The 18,330-nt window shown below is 41.1% G+C and overlaps 2 protein-coding genes across 3 annotated transcripts; both read left to right on the top strand.

The window, feature by feature from the left end:
- Positions 1-2,602: 2,602 nt before the first annotated feature.
- Positions 2,603-6,381, top strand: LOC308310639 (elastase-1-like; the record flags this gene model as incomplete). The annotated part of the gene is made up of 6 exons (XM_080757019.1): positions 2,603-2,715; positions 2,982-3,098; positions 3,469-3,605; positions 3,979-4,121; positions 4,986-5,138; positions 6,208-6,381. The coding sequence occupies exons 1-6, from the start codon at positions 2,687-2,689 to the stop codon at positions 6,379-6,381; spliced, it is 753 nt and encodes a 250-aa protein (XP_080613145.1). The 5' UTR covers positions 2,603-2,686.
- A 1,312-nt stretch (positions 6,382-7,693) lies between these two features.
- On the top strand, positions 7,694-17,258 carry rad51ap1 (RAD51 associated protein 1). Of its 2 annotated transcripts, XM_080757291.1 has the most exons (9): positions 7,694-8,021; positions 8,382-8,434; positions 10,612-10,750; positions 11,464-11,570; positions 11,656-11,745; positions 12,645-12,782; positions 13,098-13,286; positions 13,568-13,723; positions 16,181-17,258. In XM_080757291.1, exons 1-9 carry the CDS (start codon positions 8,005-8,007, stop codon positions 16,306-16,308), a joined length of 1,017 nt encoding a protein of 338 aa, XP_080613417.1. In that variant the 5' UTR covers positions 7,694-8,004; the 3' UTR covers positions 16,309-17,258. The 2 variants fall into 2 exon arrangements, with proteins under 2 accessions (XP_080613417.1, XP_080613418.1); XM_080757292.1 differs by lacking the exon at positions 11,656-11,745.
- Positions 17,259-18,330: the final 1,072 nt, after the last annotated feature.

Here is an 18,330-nt window from a genome sequence, read left to right as displayed (position 1 = left end):
ATACTTCAAATAATATAAATGCTTTCTGTCCCTAGAATCAGAACGGAAATGTGGAAAAGCAGAATTCACGATTACGCTTCACATATAACAAACTCCCAGAAAACTGCAGGTCTCCTACTACTACAACTCTTAGTTCTTTTAAAACAAAGCAAAAAGCATTCCTGTTTACCGCTGCCTATCATTGAGATTGTTTTTCTGCACTGTAACTTTTCTTCAAACTGATCGGTCCGCAGCGGTGCCTGACATTCTGGTTCATGGATACAGACTGTGTCCGCTGCCTGGACCGATCTTGAAAACTTTCCACATATACCATGCCAACGAGCGTTTTGGCCTTTAAAAGGATATTTCACTTTCAAACACGATAGATTTTTAACGTTCTTGTTTTGTGTGTGTGTGTGTGTGTGTGTGTGTGTGTGTGTTCAAGGTCCAGTTCAATTCAGATGGTTCAGTCCATGTACTTGTCTTTGTCCTAGCGGGGCTAGGCCTAGATATTGGTGTACACTGCACCTCAGTGACAGCCATTCCAACTGCAGGACCACCAACTGCTGTTGTACCAAGTGCAGAAGGTGGCTTAGCGTCTATCAAGTATGGTAAATAGCTTTTTTCCCTGACTTCTAGCAATATCGTCGCTGCTCTTCTTAATACTTTTCATTGGTTCATTATATTTATAAAGTACAGTCCAAGAGGTGCACGCACATCCGAAAAATATTCCTCTGGGATCACACAGGCAACACTGGAGAGAGGATAAGATCTACATGCCGTCTTTTTACTCCACAACAAGTGTTGAGAGCTTGTAGATGGGCTACTTTTGTGTGACACATAATTTACGAAAAAAGAAAAAAAAGGAGATAAAAGGTTTCTGCCTGACAGCAGTGATATAAGAAATGTTATAATGTAGCCTACGGTACAGGCCCATACACCCACGCACACGCACACACACACACACACACACACACACACACACACACACACACACACACACACACACACACACACACACACAAGTTGTTGTAGGGCAGGCTATGTGGGGATTATCGGACGCGATCTCACACATGCCTCTTGCCTCAATAAAGTACATAGAGTTTAAGTGGTTAAATAATGCAACTGAAGGTTTTGGCACAACTTGGAAACTCTTGTCTTCCCCTCGACTCGTCCTCAGTGCTTGCTGACCTTGACCCTCACTATCTGGATGACGTTTCTGCGGAAGCTGTTGTGGGAGGCAACGAGGCTGCACCCAATGCTTGGCCCTGGCAGGTAACATTTTAGCAATCTGGTTTCATTTGTACACACACACACACACACACACACACACACACTGCTTATGGCAGTCCATTGATGTCGATGATGACGTTGCTCCAAATAAAGTTCAAGGGGATAATTATTGTTGTGTCTGTCGTCACACACACACACACACACACACACACACACAAAGAGAGAGAGAGAAATATGTGTAAGATACGTTGCCATGGTCAGGTCACGTGTAAAGCAATCTGAGTCTGAGAACCCATTGTCGAAAAACAGCACCCTCCTTTCCTTTGAATTTGATGTTAGTCTCGAGAGACTACGGGCTGTATTTTGCGTGTCTTAAGTACCAGGTCTTATTCCCTAACTTGAGTAAACTAAAGACCTGGAGCCGTGATCAATGCCATTTGGCTATTCTGAGTGGCCAAAGAGCATTGATCACGCCTCCAGGTCTTTAGTTTACTCAAGTTAGGGAATAAGACCTGGTACTTGACTTAAGACACGCAAAATACAGCCCTACGTGTTTGTAAATTAATCAAAGATGCGATTATAATCCATTTCTAATGGATAAAGCCTTTGGATCCAACCTTCTTAGAGTGTTTCAACACTCTAAGAAGGTTGGAACAAAAGGCTTTAGACACTTTCTCAACCACTACACTCTCCAGTTGGCGGGTCGAGCAGTGATTGGCCAAATCACTGCCCCTCTCATCCAGGCTTCCAGCTATAGACTAATCCACGGAGTGGTTTGCCTCCTGCCTAGGGTCCTCCTACATATCACCGGACTGTTTGTGCGGTGTGCATGCGTCTGTCCTTGTCCACACTTGGCCCTACTCTGGTGTATTTGAGTCAAGGGAGCCTTCTCTGTATCACTGTTGTTGTCGTTGAATCTGTCCTAGCGAGTTACTATAGTTACTTTGTAGATTTTTATTATTATTTACAAAACAGAAACATACATTTCCCACTTCAGCCCTATATTCATTTCAGCCATTTGGAAATAGCCGATCTACAAGCTCACAATGTGTCGCAATGTGACACATTGTGATCTTGTAGATCAAATTTCTAAATATTTTTTTTATACATTTGAGAACTTGTGAAACATAATGAGTACTTTCTAGTACTTTATGTATATTTTCATACCAATATTTTTGCTCAAGTACATTTTGAATTCTGGACTTTTACTTGTCACAGAGTATTTCTACATTGCATTATTGATACTTTTACTTCAGTAAACACAACGACCACTAGTGGTTGCCATACAGCACATGTACGTAGCAAAATGTTTAGGAACTGCTAATGCCTGTATGCCAGTATGGAGCTTAAATTACCTTTCTTTCACTAGCACTGTATTCGTGTTGTGTCTCAGATCTCGCTTCAGTATCCGGACAGGAGGACTGGCAGATACATCCACGTGTGTGGAGGAACCCTGATCGGGTTGAACTGGGCCATGACTGCGGCTCACTGTGTGGACTGGAGGTAACATAATTCAAATACTGCACTCACTGTATGTGGAAAAAGTAACAACTAACCATACTTTATTGGCCATATGGATTTGAATTGCATTTAAGGTTAGTATTTAATCATAAATCTCTTTGTGACTGTGTACATATGCCTACTTTCCTCTAGAACATTTTAGTGCATGTGAATGATACATCAGGGACAGTGACAAGAATACACAAAGTGAGAATCCATGATTTGATGTTAACAAAATCTATGTAAATTGTTTGTGTGCAACAATTCAGGTCCGGGGAATGGCGTGTGGTTGTTGGCGAGCATGATCTGAACAGGGACAGTGGCAGGGAGCAGGTTATGAACGTCAGTGGTGTCCACATCCATCCCACGAGAAAGACGGCCAGAGGGTGGGTGGAACATCATACTATTTATCATAGATTTCAAGAAGACCCCTAGACATTCAAAGTAAATATGTTTTCACTGACACACACCGTAGCCTACAGTATATTGTGCTGGTTGCCCTGGAAGATTGTGTCAAGGTGTATTGGTTACATTTTGATAATGTAACCTATTGTTTTATTTTAAACAAGAAACATCTAAAACTAATTTTAAATTAAATAATGGGTTGAGATGTTATCTGTCAAAGTACAGTATATGGCTTGGTTTATACTGAAATTGTAAGTATAATTCAGACTTTAATAGTCCAGCTGACAGTAGTCTGTGGTCTTTATCAACACAACACCTACAGTACACTGCATGTGCTTAAGTTTCTCTTAGATATGACATTGCCCTGCTGCGCCTCCACTCTGATGTCAGCCTGAACCATTATGTCCAGCTAGCTTACCTACCACCTTCTGGACACATTCTGACACACAACACCACCTGCTTCATCACCGGATGGGGGCGTACTTCCAGTGAGTTGACATATTACATAGTCGTTGTTAAATGGAAACCTTGTAGGCCTATGTAAAAAAACGTAACTTTTCAGGGAATGGAAAAAAGAATGTTCCAATTGATCCAATGTAGTTGTTATTTAGTCACAAGCTGTTGTGAATCACAACCCTTCATTGGTTAAATATTTATAAATCCCACTGACCTTCAATTTCAGAAATCTTCAAATAATACCAAAAGATAGCCAATCTACAAGGTCACAATGTGACTGCTGCGAGCTTGCTATTTTCGTCACTTTTGAAAAATCATGAAAGTGTGTGAACTATTGGATTTAGAAGGCATAATTTGTAGAATCGGCATCAGCTTTTTTAAGCATTTTCCCTTTTCCTTTCACAGCTAAGGGACACCTATCTGCCCAACTGAAGCAAGTCCATCTCCCTCTGGTAGACCACCGGACCTGTACCAGAGATGACTGGTGGGGACCAGCTGTAACGGCCGCCATGATCTGTGCAGGAGGTGGTAATGAGGCTGGCTGTAATGTGAGTGCGCTGGACATAAGAAACTATCATCACTTGATTTATGGTCGCAGCAGTTCATTCATCCTGCAGTCAGTTGGAATTATTTATTTATCATTAATAATAAATAAAATAATCATTAATTTATCAATATTTACCATATTCATAGCCAATAGGGGGGGAGCTTTAGAATGATGTATAAAATAAATAATATAATGTTTAAAATCTTGAAACATATAAATTATGAAAGTATGAAACAGCATGTAATCACACTCTGTTTATTTATCAGTAACTGGGTCCAGACAGTGGCCTTGTGGTTTGAGTGTCTGCCCTGAAACTAGGAGATCGGGGTTCGATCCCTGGCCGGGTCATACCAAAGACTGTAGAAATGGGACCCAATCCCCCTTTTTGAAACCAGTCCCTTGACTTGAAGTGCTCTCGGGAGGTTCCCTCGTCAGGAAGTGCCCCTCCAGCTGAATCAAGTTCCCTTGATAAGGTTGCTGGGTATAAAAAAATGTGGGAAATGCACTTGCTCTCCTTGTGCAGAAACAGGAAACAGACACCATTCGTTGCCATCACGCCATTGTGTTACCTGTTATTTTATTTGTACAGTTATATTGCATTGCATCGTGTATATGTTTGTGTGACATGTGGATTTAATTAATATGGACATTTAAAAGGAATTACAGCGTGACTGTCAAATAGGACATTTCATATACATCCATGGTGTTTATAAATCATTGTGTTAAATGGTGTTTTTTTTGTGTGGTTTCATTTATAGTTTTTCACGGTGGAGTCAAATGCAGAGATCAAATTTCACTGCTCTAACTTGTGTAACTAATCGTACGACTTTGACTTTAGACACTTTCTCTTTCTGTCTGCCTCTAGGGTGACTCTGGTGGCCCTCTGAGCTGTGAAGTGAATGGCACACGCTACCACGTCCTTGGCGTTGCCAGCTTTGTGTCCAGCGAGGGCTGCGATGTCCCTAAGAAGCCCACTGTCTTCACACGTGTCTCTGACGTCACAGAATGGATGAACTCGGTCAGTATAAGATATGTAGAAAGGTGATCTCATACATTTTATGAACCCCATATAGATTTGAAGCGACATCATACACGTGTATTGAATCCTACTTGACTGTGGACTCAAGTGGTTTATTTTTAAAGATATTTCTTTGGCTTTTTGCATCGGAATTGCTTTCGTTTTAGTCTAGTTTTATTCGACTAAATATCCTACAATTTTAGTCGACTAAATCTACAGTTGATTTTTGTTGCATTCTGAAAATAGCCAATCAACAAGCTCACAACGTGTCGAAGTGTTGTGAGCTTGTAGATCTGCTATTATCAAAATATCTGAGCGCAACCACGCATAAAATGTCTTTTAGTTCTACTGGATATCTTCTAGTCCCTCCCTAATATTTAGTCTAGTTTTTATTTGACGAAATTGTCTGGTATATTTATATTATAAATTGTTATATTTAGTCTTAGTTTTAGTCATCATAGCTTAGTTTTTATTTAGTTTTCATCAGTGAAAAAAGGTAGGTGACGGAGCTTTCTCGTTGTAGATTTAGTCGACAAACTTATCACTGCTGCCATGCATGAAAAATGTGCATATTTCATGGTCTCACCATTTTCTTGTCAAATGTGTTAAATAGAATTATTCTGGACCAAACTGAGGTCTATTAGAATATAGATTATAAAATCATTAACCTCGCGTCACCAGGCTTTCCACCTCGGAGGAAAGCCTGGTCTGTGTTGCAAAATTGCCGTGTGAACCGGTCTGGAGCAGATGATATCGTTACGTTATGTTGTAGTAATTGTTTTGTAGTCATCAGGCAGGAACCATCATATGGAACTTCCTTTCCCTCAAACCGGAAGAATAACAATAAAATCTCTCGTAGCCTGCTGCCTTTTTTGAGAAAAATCGGTTTGAGGGAAAAGGAAGTTCCAGATTGATGAGTCCTGCCTGATGACAAAAAAAAAATACAATGACTACAACATGACGTAGCGATATCATCTGCTCCCGACCGGATCATAAACCTGAAAAGGAATGCCGCCCACTGTGCCCATGCTATAAAATCATAGTCTGTCTCTTGTTCGTCTGTTTGCAGGTAATGAACGGCTGCTGCTGCCGAGTGGATGTCTGCTATCCTGTGCTTCTTTTTAGTTATTTTGTTTCTACTCTTTTTTTCTTTTTAAGCCTTTCCTCACCAGGACTGCCACTGGCTTCCGGTCAAGTAAAGAATTTCAAAAATACTGAGTCCTCACTACCTAAGTACCTATAGTTACCACCAACCTCCCATCCAGTGGTGGAGGAAGGAGAAAGTGCTCAGATATTTTAAGTAAAAGTACCAATGCCACAATATTAAAAAAATACTCTTACTACGAAATATACTTAAAGTACACAAATGTTGTGAGCTTGTATATCTATTTTCAAATAGCTTATGTATAAAATAGGGCTAAAGTGGTTCATGTTTGATTGATCGAACATTTTATTCACAGTATGTACAATACAAACATACACACGAAAAGCACAAGTCAATAGAAAAACTGCTAGAGGATGAAACCAGAAAAGCACTAAGACTTGTTTTAGTACTTTTCCGGGTCCTCCATTTTCAGTTCATCAGGACATTTAAAGATGTACAAATATACACTTCTATGAAGGAGCAGAAAAAAGAGGAAATAATCATGCAGTTAAAGAAAGTAAAAAAGGGGGGGGGGGGGGGGACATTGACATTTTTTACAGGGGCCAGTTTCAAATTGCAGCCGTCCATACCTGTGCTCTTTGTGAGCGGTTTTTGAAGGAGTCTAGGGATTCACAGCAATTTCTTAATGGCTGCTGTTAGGGCGTTCCACATTTAGTGGCATAGGAGCAAAATTAATTTAATACCTTGTTTAATCTGGGTTGAACGTGGGTTGTCCTATGTATGTATCATGTTGTAAGTTTTAAGATAATTGTACTAGTGGAGTAGAAGTGATGCTTGATGAAGGTCCGACACTACAGACCGAAATGTTGCAATAATGTATGAATACAAGTTTTGTATTGTCAAGACAGTGTGCGTGACTCTCCTCTTAATTCCTACTAGTGAAGTAGAAGGTTTTCTGGTGACACTGCAGCTAATGCTTTCAAAGATTTGTTTGACCTGGCAGTAGTGTTGTGTAAATTGTAAAGTAAATGTTTTTTGGTTTGGTTTTGGTGGGCCCCTAAAGTAACTCTGAGAAGCCACTGGGGGTCACTGGCTCCCTGTTGAAGAAGACCGATGTTTAGGCCTCTGCTCTGACTAGAGCCACATTTAAACTTAATTCGGTAATTGTAGCATGCATTAGACTACACCGTGGCCACCGTCATTTTTATACAGTTCAATTACAGCTTTTAAAGTGATACAATGACAATCTGATCCCCAGGTCTGTAACGGTCAGATGTTCGCCTGGCAATGCAGCTTGTTTGCTTTAACAGATTCGACACGTTTCTCTACCGGAAAATAATAACAACTTTATTAACAAATAAAACTTTCAGCTGCATCTGAAAAAACCCAAATACATTTGACAGGTCAGAATATTTCTTCGCAAAAAGTTTAAAAAAATATATAAATTATTTAAAAAAAGGATACGGTTGGCATTTTATTCTTTAACCGTCGAATCACGTGCGGTGAATCGTCAGATGGGTCAACATCTCAACAAAGCGTCAGTGTTCGGGCGGGCTGGTTGAAATAGTTCAGACTTAAGAGTTGTTTATTTTAACGTGGTTTTAATCAAATAAACTAACTAACTAGTTATATTTAGTTTAGTTTCAGTCTCGCGCAGTGTCACTTTACGTTACACCGTCACTGCTACCCGTCGACACGGCGTGAATGTGATTGTAACTCGCCGTTAGCTCGAACAATAACAATAGCATTAGCATTATCACTATGGATCGACCACCGAGGTTTGTAACTGACTTTCAATTGTAGGCTACATGTATTTTGTTTTGATTGTACTGTTCCACTTTTTTGCTTTGACAATGTAAACGTATGTTTACCCTTTTGAATTGGATTGAATTGCAACCACAGCTATTCTTAAAGTTACATAAAAGCTCTAAAAGGCTTAACGTGAGAAATACACCTTAAGTTTAGCCCCTTTCGGAACCCTTGTTTACCTTTTCTGTATTTTGGCCCCGAAAGTGGCTGTTCATTAAAGTAGCTGTATGTATGTATACGTTGTTGTACTGGTACATTAATGACTTAATTCATGCTTGGGGAAATAACTTTTAAGATACATGGTCCCTATAACTTTAGTTTTCCAACAGGAAAACAAAGATGGTCAACTATTGTGATTCCCAAGACTTTGGCGATGACGATGGTGAGTTTTGTTTCATGCACATTTAATTTCAACGCATTAATGAATCTATTTTCAATTCATACAGGAATATGCATACACACTTATAACTAAAAAACATCGCATGGATGCACCTGGGACGTATCCTCAGTGATGGGTAACAAGATGACTCGCCCCGTTTCTGTTTCCCTCCCAGAATTTTCCCCAGTGAGGGGTGGGAGAGGCTGGACAGCAGACGGCTGGACTTTGAATTTCTCTAACTATAAACTTTCATGACAGCAGACAGCCTAAGTACAAATATAATTTATGAAAAGCTACTACAGTAAAGTCTGTTCACAGAGGTTGTAGGATATGTGGGGATTATCTGACGAGGTACCATTTGAGTGGGCAAAACCTTACATATACTAAATAATACAAAATTATTTATAGGGTCAATATAAGTCAAATAATATAGCCTTTCCACAGGAGTATCTTTTTATATTTTTCCAAAAAGAATACAAACAGCCAATAGCATATTACAAAGTTATCCCCCTCACTGGTGAAAATTCTAGGAGGAAAAACGGGCAAGCACCGGGGCGAGTCATCCAGTATTCCAGTGATGTATCCTGAGGTCAACAGGGTTTCGGGTCTCTCAACATCATACCCCTCACTCAGGCGACCCAGCCAGGAGTGATCAAGTCCCGACTTACGTCCCAGTAGCTACCCTCAATCAGTCCCACTAGGGAAAAACCAGGGGCACACAATCCGTTGGAACTACTCCAGAACTACTCTGCCAGGGCTGGGAGGTACACTTCTGGCACATGGAGGGACTAAACTCTGTGGGTTGTCTCCTGGCCCGGCCCCTCCTACGTCTCACCAGGTCCACTCCTGCTCTCACCAGGAGTAGAGCGAGGAACTGTGCGTTGCACCAGAGTCCCAGCACCAGAAAGTTCATTCAGGAGTGGTTATTACTTAATGTAATAATGGCCTTAGCCTAACGCAAATGATAGATCGAAACAACCATATCAATAAGTTAATAACCATGATCCTGGTTATGTAGTGATAATGAACATGATTTACCCTTTGAGCGCATCACTTGGATTCCAAAGTTGTATAATTATGCTTTCAGTGTATTCCTCCCCTATCACAAGAAAAACATATTCAAGAATGTCTACTTGGAGAACATATGTTCAGCCTTTCCAAAATGAGGTATAGAACACAAAGCAAACTTGAAAGTAAAAGGCTGATTTGACATCCAGCCATTGCGGAAAGATGTAATGATGACCAAGCTTGAACAGTACTATTCAAGACGATTCTCTTGACTTCTATTTGTTTCAATTCAGGTGACGCAGCCTGTGAGGTCTAGGGGGTGTGGGCTGTAACATAGATACAGTACAACTACATATCATAGACATATAGAGCATTCAGCTCGATTAAATGTAGGTTTAAAAGTTCATCTTAAATTGAGTGCTTCATGTTAACAATCTAGTTAAGCAATCTAGTTTACTGCTTATTCAGAATGGCTCCACCGCCATTCTTATTCTTATATATTTTGTTTTATAGCGGGACAGATGGTAGGCTGACAGGAAATGGGGGAGAGAGATGGGGGAGTGACATGCAGTAAAGGCCATCGGGATCTGGCACACTGCCAGATTCGGACTACCGGCCAGGGTGCCTGGGCCGCTGAGCCACGGCCCAGGCCCCACCACCATTCTTCATGGTGGAGAGTTAAACCACTGCCTCTAAAAGTGGGGGTTGGGGGTCCCCGAGGGGTCCCTGTCGTTAGAGGTGGTTCCAGGGGCCCACAGCTAAATGATTAACTTATAATAATAATCTTTATTGTCCCGAAGGATATTCGTCTTCTCAGTCTGTTCAAACACCCACATCAAAAACAACACAGCAACAAACGGTGACCGTGTACAAAACTACAAATGGAACCCTATTGGTCTCATGGCTTAAAGTTCTCAGTCCTGGGGACTGATTTCAGTCCTGAGGATCTCATAGGGGTCATTTAATGAGATCAGTGCAGATTTGCAAAAAAACATTTTCTGTCTTGGGATTGTTTTTGGCTTTAAGCCCTGTGGTCTGTAACTCTGACTGTTATGAGAGTCTGTGTGTGGCCTAATTCATACCAAACTGTGGGTCCAGGAAATTAAAAAGTTTGAGAACCACCAAGTTAATCCTCATCATCAGAGTTGTATCTTTCTTCTCATTTGAATTAGATGACTTTTCCTCCAGCACGAAAGCTCCCCCACGCAAAAAAGCCAGAGAGGAACCGAAACAACAGAAGATGAAATCATCAAGCAAGTACTCTGGTCAAGAAGACAGTGATTCACAGTCCAAAATAAGCAGCCAAGACAGGTGGGGAATACATAATGCATCATGTGCAATGAATGAGAAGGGTTTATTTACTGCATGTCTGTGAGAGTGTTTTATTAATCTCTGTCAGGTGATCTGTCAATATGACCAAAACTGTTACTTTCCAGGATTCAGGTTTTGTAATCTTATATGCTGTCAGAATCCACTTGGTTTGTGTGCTAGAAGAAACATTTTAGGCCTGTTTCATTGGTTTTCATTGGTCTCAGTTAATGTTTATTCTCAGTATAGGGACAATTATTTTTTAATCAATATTGTGACAGTATGATATACCATTTATTTATTTTGATTTTCTTCTTATTGTTACATGCAACGCCTTGTGAGCTTGTGTATTTTGCAAATATTTGAAAGTATAAAATAAGGTTCAAGTGTTCAAACTAGAAAAAGACAACTCTTATCATATTACTTAATTACAACCAAAATACCAGATGATGAGCATAGTGTACATGTGACAGTAGCCACCACGTGTAAACATACAAACTCACATGTAAGCTTGTAGATCTGATATCACACATTTTGCACTACACCTGTGTTTGGTGGCAGACCAAGTCAGTCGATTATATAAAAGAAACGCCAGTTTGTTGATATTAATTATGAAATAACACTTATCGTTAACAATCACTAAAAGTATTGATTGTTGCAGGCCTACTTGAAATAAGCCTGAACTTCAGCTGAAATTCTGTTCTTTTGGTTTAAAGAAAGCCATTGGTTGAGAAGGTGTTAAAACGGGATCTAGAAGCTGCCCTCACGCTCTCCTTGCTGCATTCTTCAGATGGGAAAGAGGATCCGTCTCCCAACGTCACAGGTGCAGTGGTCAGCAAAACACACACGATTACATAGTTGACACCGATAACAGTGTGTGATTGTTGCATATTTCCTTTCTTTGGAAGATGTCGAAGAGTGTCCAATGCAAGAAGATGAGAATGTCCCTCCATCCTTGCAGCACATTTCCAACTGCAGTGTGAACATCGCTATTTTGGGTATTTTGTTTTTACCAGCACCTATCCTTTATGCTATGGTTGGACAAAATGAAATGTTATACTTTGACCATTTACCTTGATATGCAACACATTGTGGACTTGTAGATTTGCAATTTTCATTTTCAAATATAAAACAGGGCTTAGATCTGTGTTTCTCAAATGGGGTATGTGATAGAAAGTGAAGTGGAAAGTTTTGCGAACAGAATTGGCCTGTGCTCGCGGGAGAGAACCCGGGCGGGGCATTGCCACATACTCCTACGGGCTGGGGCGGCACCTGTTGGGTGGGAGGAGTAGGACGAAGACCCGACAGCGCTATAGAGCGCCGCAGTCCCGCCCCCTTTCAGAAAAGCGAGTGGCCCAGGAAGTGGAAGCCCCATGCATTCTCCCATCGGCACTTTTAATATAATTTATTTAAAGACGGTTACGCCGCGGACAAAGCCAATTCGGATCGTGACGAATCATGACAATGAACACAATATTTTGGGCCGATCAAATAATTTATAAGACGAAAAATAAAACAAATTGTGTTGTCTCCTGACTTTCTTTTCTTCTTTCTAATGATTTGATCGTCCCAAAATATTGTGTTCATTGTCATGATTCGTCACGATCCGAATTGGCTTTGTCCGCGGCGTAGCCGTCTTTAAATAAATTATATTAAAAGTGCCGATGGGAGAATGCATGGGGCTTCCACTTCCTGGGCCACTCGCTTTTCTGAAAGGGGGCGGGGACTGTGGCGCTCTATAGTGTGAGGTGCAGGGGTTCCTTTTACGCAGTTTCACAAATTGCAGATTAGGACTTGGCCTAACAATAGTTTTGTTATGAGATTTAATTTTGCTTTAATCCATGGAAATGCTATACATGTTTTTGTGTCAGAAAATAGAATACCTTTTCTCCTGCAGGTCTGGAACAGATCACAGCAGAGCAGGGTTCACACTGCGCCCCATCCAGACAGAGGAAGGCTGCCTGCAGTGCACAAGAGCCGCACAGGGGCAAGTCGAAGGAAGACGATGAGGACTATCTGCCCAAAATGACACCAGGTTAGGGCAGTGGGCCTGAGCGCTTTGGAATGGGGGGGTCCGATCAACATATCCGCCTGGGTGAGAGCAGACTGCTGGGCGAGCGCTTTGGCATGGGGTGGGGGGTCAGATCAACATATGGAATTAATTTTGTACTGGCCATATGGGGTGTGTCTTGAGTGTACAGGGTTTGTTGAGGTCAGATCAACACATGGAATGTCAGAACAGGTCAGCTCCATATATGGGGGCAGTGTCTTGTGTACAGGGTTTGATGATCTAATCTGTGCATTGTTTCTCTGCTTTTGTGTGATAACGTAAAACTGACTTTCTGTTCAGATACAGACAGCGACGACGATGTCAGTGACGCACCCGAAAGTGAGGACGAGGAGTTCACTGTGAAGAAAATCAACAAAACCAGCAAGAAGGACAACAAGATAAAGACCCAGAAAACCCAAGCTTCCCCCGTGACCCTTGTCTCTAAGAAAGAAAAACATCCCTCCAAAACGGCCAAATCACATACAGCAGGTCTGTCTTTGATATTTAGTTTATATGCTGTAGTTTGTTTTAGGGCTGCAACAGTTGATCAAACTCATTGATTTAATTGATTACCGTATATAATTTTATAACACTACTTGGGGACCACACAAGTCAAGAACAATGTATGTGGAACGATGCAATTGGGAATACATGCTGGTTATGCAGTAGCCAGCCATTATACCCGTTTTCAGAGTACTCGCTTTACCCCGTGGTTAGGAATACCCAATACCATTCATTTTTCAATGGTTATTGGTCAATCTGTCCCACAGCAATCTCACAAGCAGGCAGAAGTCCTCCCCCGACAAAGATCTCACAACCAGACAGAAGCCCTCCCCCGACAAAGACTGCATCCACTTCCAAAAGGCCTGAATCTCACCCTCTCAGCCCAGCAGGTGGCAGCAGAGTACCAAAGTGGACTCCTCCAGGTATGACTTGGATTACGAATTCACAAACGGGTCTCATGGTCGCAGCTTACGTATTTCCTGTAGGCAGACTCGACAGAGCTGCGGGGTTAAATCCTCACCAGGCGCATCTCTTCTACTACAGTGAACAGTAGAGTGACTGATGTTACTCTGCCTCAAACGTTACTCTTTTACCTGCTTTTTACTAAACGATAACATTACAAAGATGCCCAGAACATCGAGATGAACCTGTGTAGTTTATGGCTGCTCCAACAGTAGTGGCAACATTCCAAAAAAAATAAAAACGGAATGTCAAAATATCCACCGCGGTAGCTGAGACCAGAGCCATTGAGTAATGGTTGAGACGAAGCAGTGAAAGGTCCTGAAACATACATAACGTCAGTCTTACCCAATACCCAATCTTTCTGTTTTATGAATACAAGGCTGCTTGCTGTACTTTATACCTCATACTTACATACTTTATTATTATTATTATTTTTTTTACGATATAACGCACTATGGGAAGAAGGAAATTGCGGGAGTTGACTCCACATGTAGTAACAGATGGGTTATTAGTTATTATTATAGCACAATGACATTAGCACCCCTGGCTAGTTACAGTAGCTGACCACTTAAGCACCCTGACCACTGCAACAATGACATTAGCACCCCTCCCCACCCCAAGGATGGCCTATAGGTGAGGAATGTTGTTTTTCCAGTTCTAGATGGGAGATCATTAAGATGCATCCTTACTTCCTTCCTTTCAAGCAATGGAATTTAATTGAATGCCTGGAAATGTACCATTGTTTTGTCTGTAACCATATACCCCCTTTGCCCCCCATGGCGCCGGGCCTGCAAATCCAAAAGTAGTGTGAATATTTCCACAGCCTAATTACTAAAGGATTGTGACTGTGGGACAGACATACAGTCTGACATACAGAACAATGTTGATGTAACTAAGGGATTCGCTGAGTCATTGATATTTTAAATACAGAGATTTAGAAGGAATAAGCAAAATCGTGAGGCTCCAATTCCTCTCCTTCCTCGTTTGTCTTCTCCTGCGTGAGATCAGATTCTGAGACTGTGAAAGCTAGTGTGGGGGCGTAATACTCTATGGTGTGGGCCTATTAGAAGACAGGGCAGTGTTGCCAGGTTTGCGAATTGTAAGCGAGTTGTAGTGTGTGTAAGTAGCGTGGTTAAAAGGCCTTGTTTCTGGGCCTGTTGGGGCAACAGCATAGGCAACAGTGGTTAGTGTTCCGTGTAGGGAAGCCTCGGGTGTGGGTGATTGGGGCGTAGTAAACAAATGCATTGTAAGTGTGTGACGTCACTGCCCGCGTGAGTGTATGTGAGTGTGTGTGAGTGTAGTGTGTAAGATGGTGTTGTGGGCGTTGCAGTAGCGACGTAGCTGTTCGTGGCTTTGGGTTTCTTGCCATGTGTTGGGTACAACTTCTCCAATATAATAATATATATATATATATATATATATATATATATATATATATATATATATATGAGAGAGAAAAGTCGACAGTCGGGATCTGGAGATTTACGCACATAGTGTGACATGCTTGCTGACAGTCAATGAAAGAAACATATACTTCCACTCACAATTTAGGTGGCTTTTAAAATGCGGTACTTATTCCTTCATTAAAAAATATGATTGGCACCTCATAAGTGTAAATATAAAATCAAATATAATATAGCCTACAATTGAAAGCTGCTACTGCAGTGATTTTATCCTGTGTTCAATGCGTTTCTGCGTTTGTGTGTGGACATAGATATCTCTGTTGTATGGCCAGGGATTCTTTCTAAAGCGTAGGAAGAAAATATCCGTTTTGCAAAAGATCCAGTAGTGTGGCCTGGGCCTTAATAAGGGTCCATTTTGTTACTAACTCCATCTTTTGGATGAGGATCACCTGGAACCCCTTCCAGGACCACTGGTGTTCCCTGGACCAGTGTTGAGCTAATTGATCACCATAGCAACCCCAGCCTAGGTCAATTCGTCCAAACCTGTATCTTGATTGGAATCTCACACTCAGTCACTCACACTCCTCTCAGTCATGCAGCTACACAGACACAACCCAGGCACACTTTGGTAGGCCTGTCCTGTTTGGATGACAATATTGCCTTTCCAACAGATTTTCATTCATTCTAATAATCGATTTCGGGTCCGATTATCGATTCATCGGACCCATCCCTACTAAATACTTGATTAAATACATCTTTACAGCTACAATATGCAGAAATCAGGTTTTCACATAGCAGCTGTAAAACAGGACACTTCACAAACTGAGTGCACAGTAAAACATCTGAATGCTCACCTAACCAAATGAACCCATGAACATAGACTATGCCTATAACACTTTTTGCTTTCCACACAACTCATCTCATTCAATTGTGATGTGTTGTGAGCACGTAGAAGTGTTTTGAATTTCCCCATGGGGATCAACAAAGGTCTATTGTCTTATGTGATGTCTTCAGGTCAGGTGGGTAAAACCCCCGGGTCATCACAGGCGGTACCAGGAAGGTCTCCGGGACAGGGACTCAGACTAGGATTGTCCCGCCGTGTCCGGGTCAAACCTCTACACCCTAGTGTCGCAAGTCACTGAGTCATCTTGTCACCCCCCCCCCCCCCCCCCCGCTCCCCGGCTCTCCTTCTTCCTTCCGTCTGTGGCAGTGGATGCCAGCCAAACAGTTTTATTTTTTTTTATGTCGGTGACATTTTAAAAAGTAAAGCATCCTTGAAATACAGAATATTGTCAGTGCCAGGCGGAAACCTTGTATGTAAAAAGAAACCAACAAAAAAAAGGGGTGCTTTTCAGGAAAAAATTACCTGCAGTTGTTCCAATGGATATAATGTTTATGATTTAGTCCCAAGCTCTTAATATTGTTAAATGTTTGACATCCACAGATACAATTAACCACTTTTAATGTCACATTCAAGTAAAAAAATACCCGATCCTCCAGCTTCCAACGCATGCTGTGAGCTTGTATTAAAATTGTCCTACTTGTGACACTATTGTATGATGATGTAGGGCATTAATTGTCAAAACAATAATAAATAAATAAACATACATATGGACATGCAAGGTTTCTGCCAGACGGCAACGATATCCTTTTCTAGAGCAAAATGAAAAAGTTCAAGGCATAGTCAAAAGATTATGATTTGACGACAATCTCACAGCTGTCATAGCAGTAATTGTCTCATATTTGTTCATCTTCTCAATGCAATGAAGGTTCATGTTTCAAACTCAAAAACAGTTGATCATATTGGAGTCGATTGCTGGTAATTTGCACACGCATTTTTATACACCTCCCCATTGTGTGTATCGAATCGATTAATGTCAAACCTTCTTTTCTTTACTCTTTAGTTTTGAAAGAAAAAAAAAACATGTATATTCTGTACATTTAATTAAAAGTCTTTAAACGTGTTAAACATTTCCAAAGTGCATGATTCATCATACTGTAGGTCAGACAGCTGTGCTTTCTGAGGTGTCTGAACTGTACTACAGATTACTTCGTGGTACAAGAGTGTCACAGTAAAAAAATAGGTCTACAAGCTCACAACTTGTGAGTTTTGTACAACTGTCACACAAGTAAAAAATAGGTCTACCCCCCCATTTCCTGAAAAGTAACAGTTTGACAGCCACAATATATTTTCCATTTTCTTGCAAATTGATTTGTTCAGGAAGAAATCGGACTAGTCAATAAAATTTTCTCATGTACAATTTTTTTTGCTTTTTGTTATTCAAGAATATGCCATAAAGCACTGACTAGAACACATTTAAAGGTTAGAGAGGATATTTGAAATTTAAATGTGTTTTAGTCAGAAGTCTCTTTCATCCAAAGCCAGATGTGGCAACCACACCATCAGCGTAGCTGAATCCTAGTCTTCCTACTTTTTTTGAGTGGTGCAACCACTCCAAGGAACAGCAATGTCCGTGTTCACCTATGTGACTACCCTGTATGTGTTAATGAGCACCAGTATATGACTGAGTACCAGTAGTGGCGCTGTTGTGCCAGAAACAGAGAGAGGGATAGTGCTGCACTGTTGCCTGCTAATGAGAGAGAGAGGAGGAGGGGGCGGGGGGGGAGTAGCACCACTCAGTTCACACGGGTGTGATTTTTATTCCTCATGATTGTTGTACTCTACATAGGCTGTTTATTTTCTATGTAAGAAAAGAAAAAATGCGCAAAAGAATTGAGAAAATAGCCAAAATTCAAGCTCAGGCACAGGCCACCAACATTCTCGCTTCCAGTGGTGGAAAAAGTACTCAATTGTTTTACTTAAGTAAAAGTATCAAAATGTACATGAATGAAAGTACAAAAGTATTGGCATCAAAATGTACTTAAAGTACCAAAAGTAGTAAGTACTCACCGGTACCCAAAGTACAGACAACTCACCCGCCATGTCAGAAAGTGAAGACAACTCACTGGGGTGAGTTGTCCAAATACTGTTGGGCGAGCTGTCCGTCTTTTTCCTTTACCAACTCGTCTAACTTGCCCCAGCGGAAAGTACAGACAACTCACCCCGCCATGTCAGACAGTGAAGACAATTTACCGGGGTGAGTTGTCCAGTATTCGAAGGCCCAGGTTAGCAGATTTCATGATTTTCATAATTTTGTTAAATC

Source organism: Protomyctophum bolini (assembly GCF_963924005.1).
Source record: "Protomyctophum bolini genome assembly, chromosome: 23".
Taxonomy (NCBI): domain Eukaryota; kingdom Metazoa; phylum Chordata; class Actinopteri; order Myctophiformes; family Myctophidae; genus Protomyctophum; species Protomyctophum bolini.
The sequence above is the reverse complement of the archived record's forward strand: the minus strand, read 5'-3'. Positions and strand labels throughout refer to the sequence as shown.

Excerpts from the sequence above, each read along its gene's own strand:
- rad51ap1 (XM_080757291.1), top strand. Across the intron at positions 11,571-11,655 it reads TCCGTCTCCCAACGTCACAG|ATGTCGAAGAGTGTCCAATG; the intron begins GTGCAGTGGTCA and ends TTTCTTTGGAAG. Across the intron at positions 13,287-13,567 it reads GGCCAAATCACATACAGCAG|CAATCTCACAAGCAGGCAGA; the intron begins GTCTGTCTTTGA and ends TCTGTCCCACAG.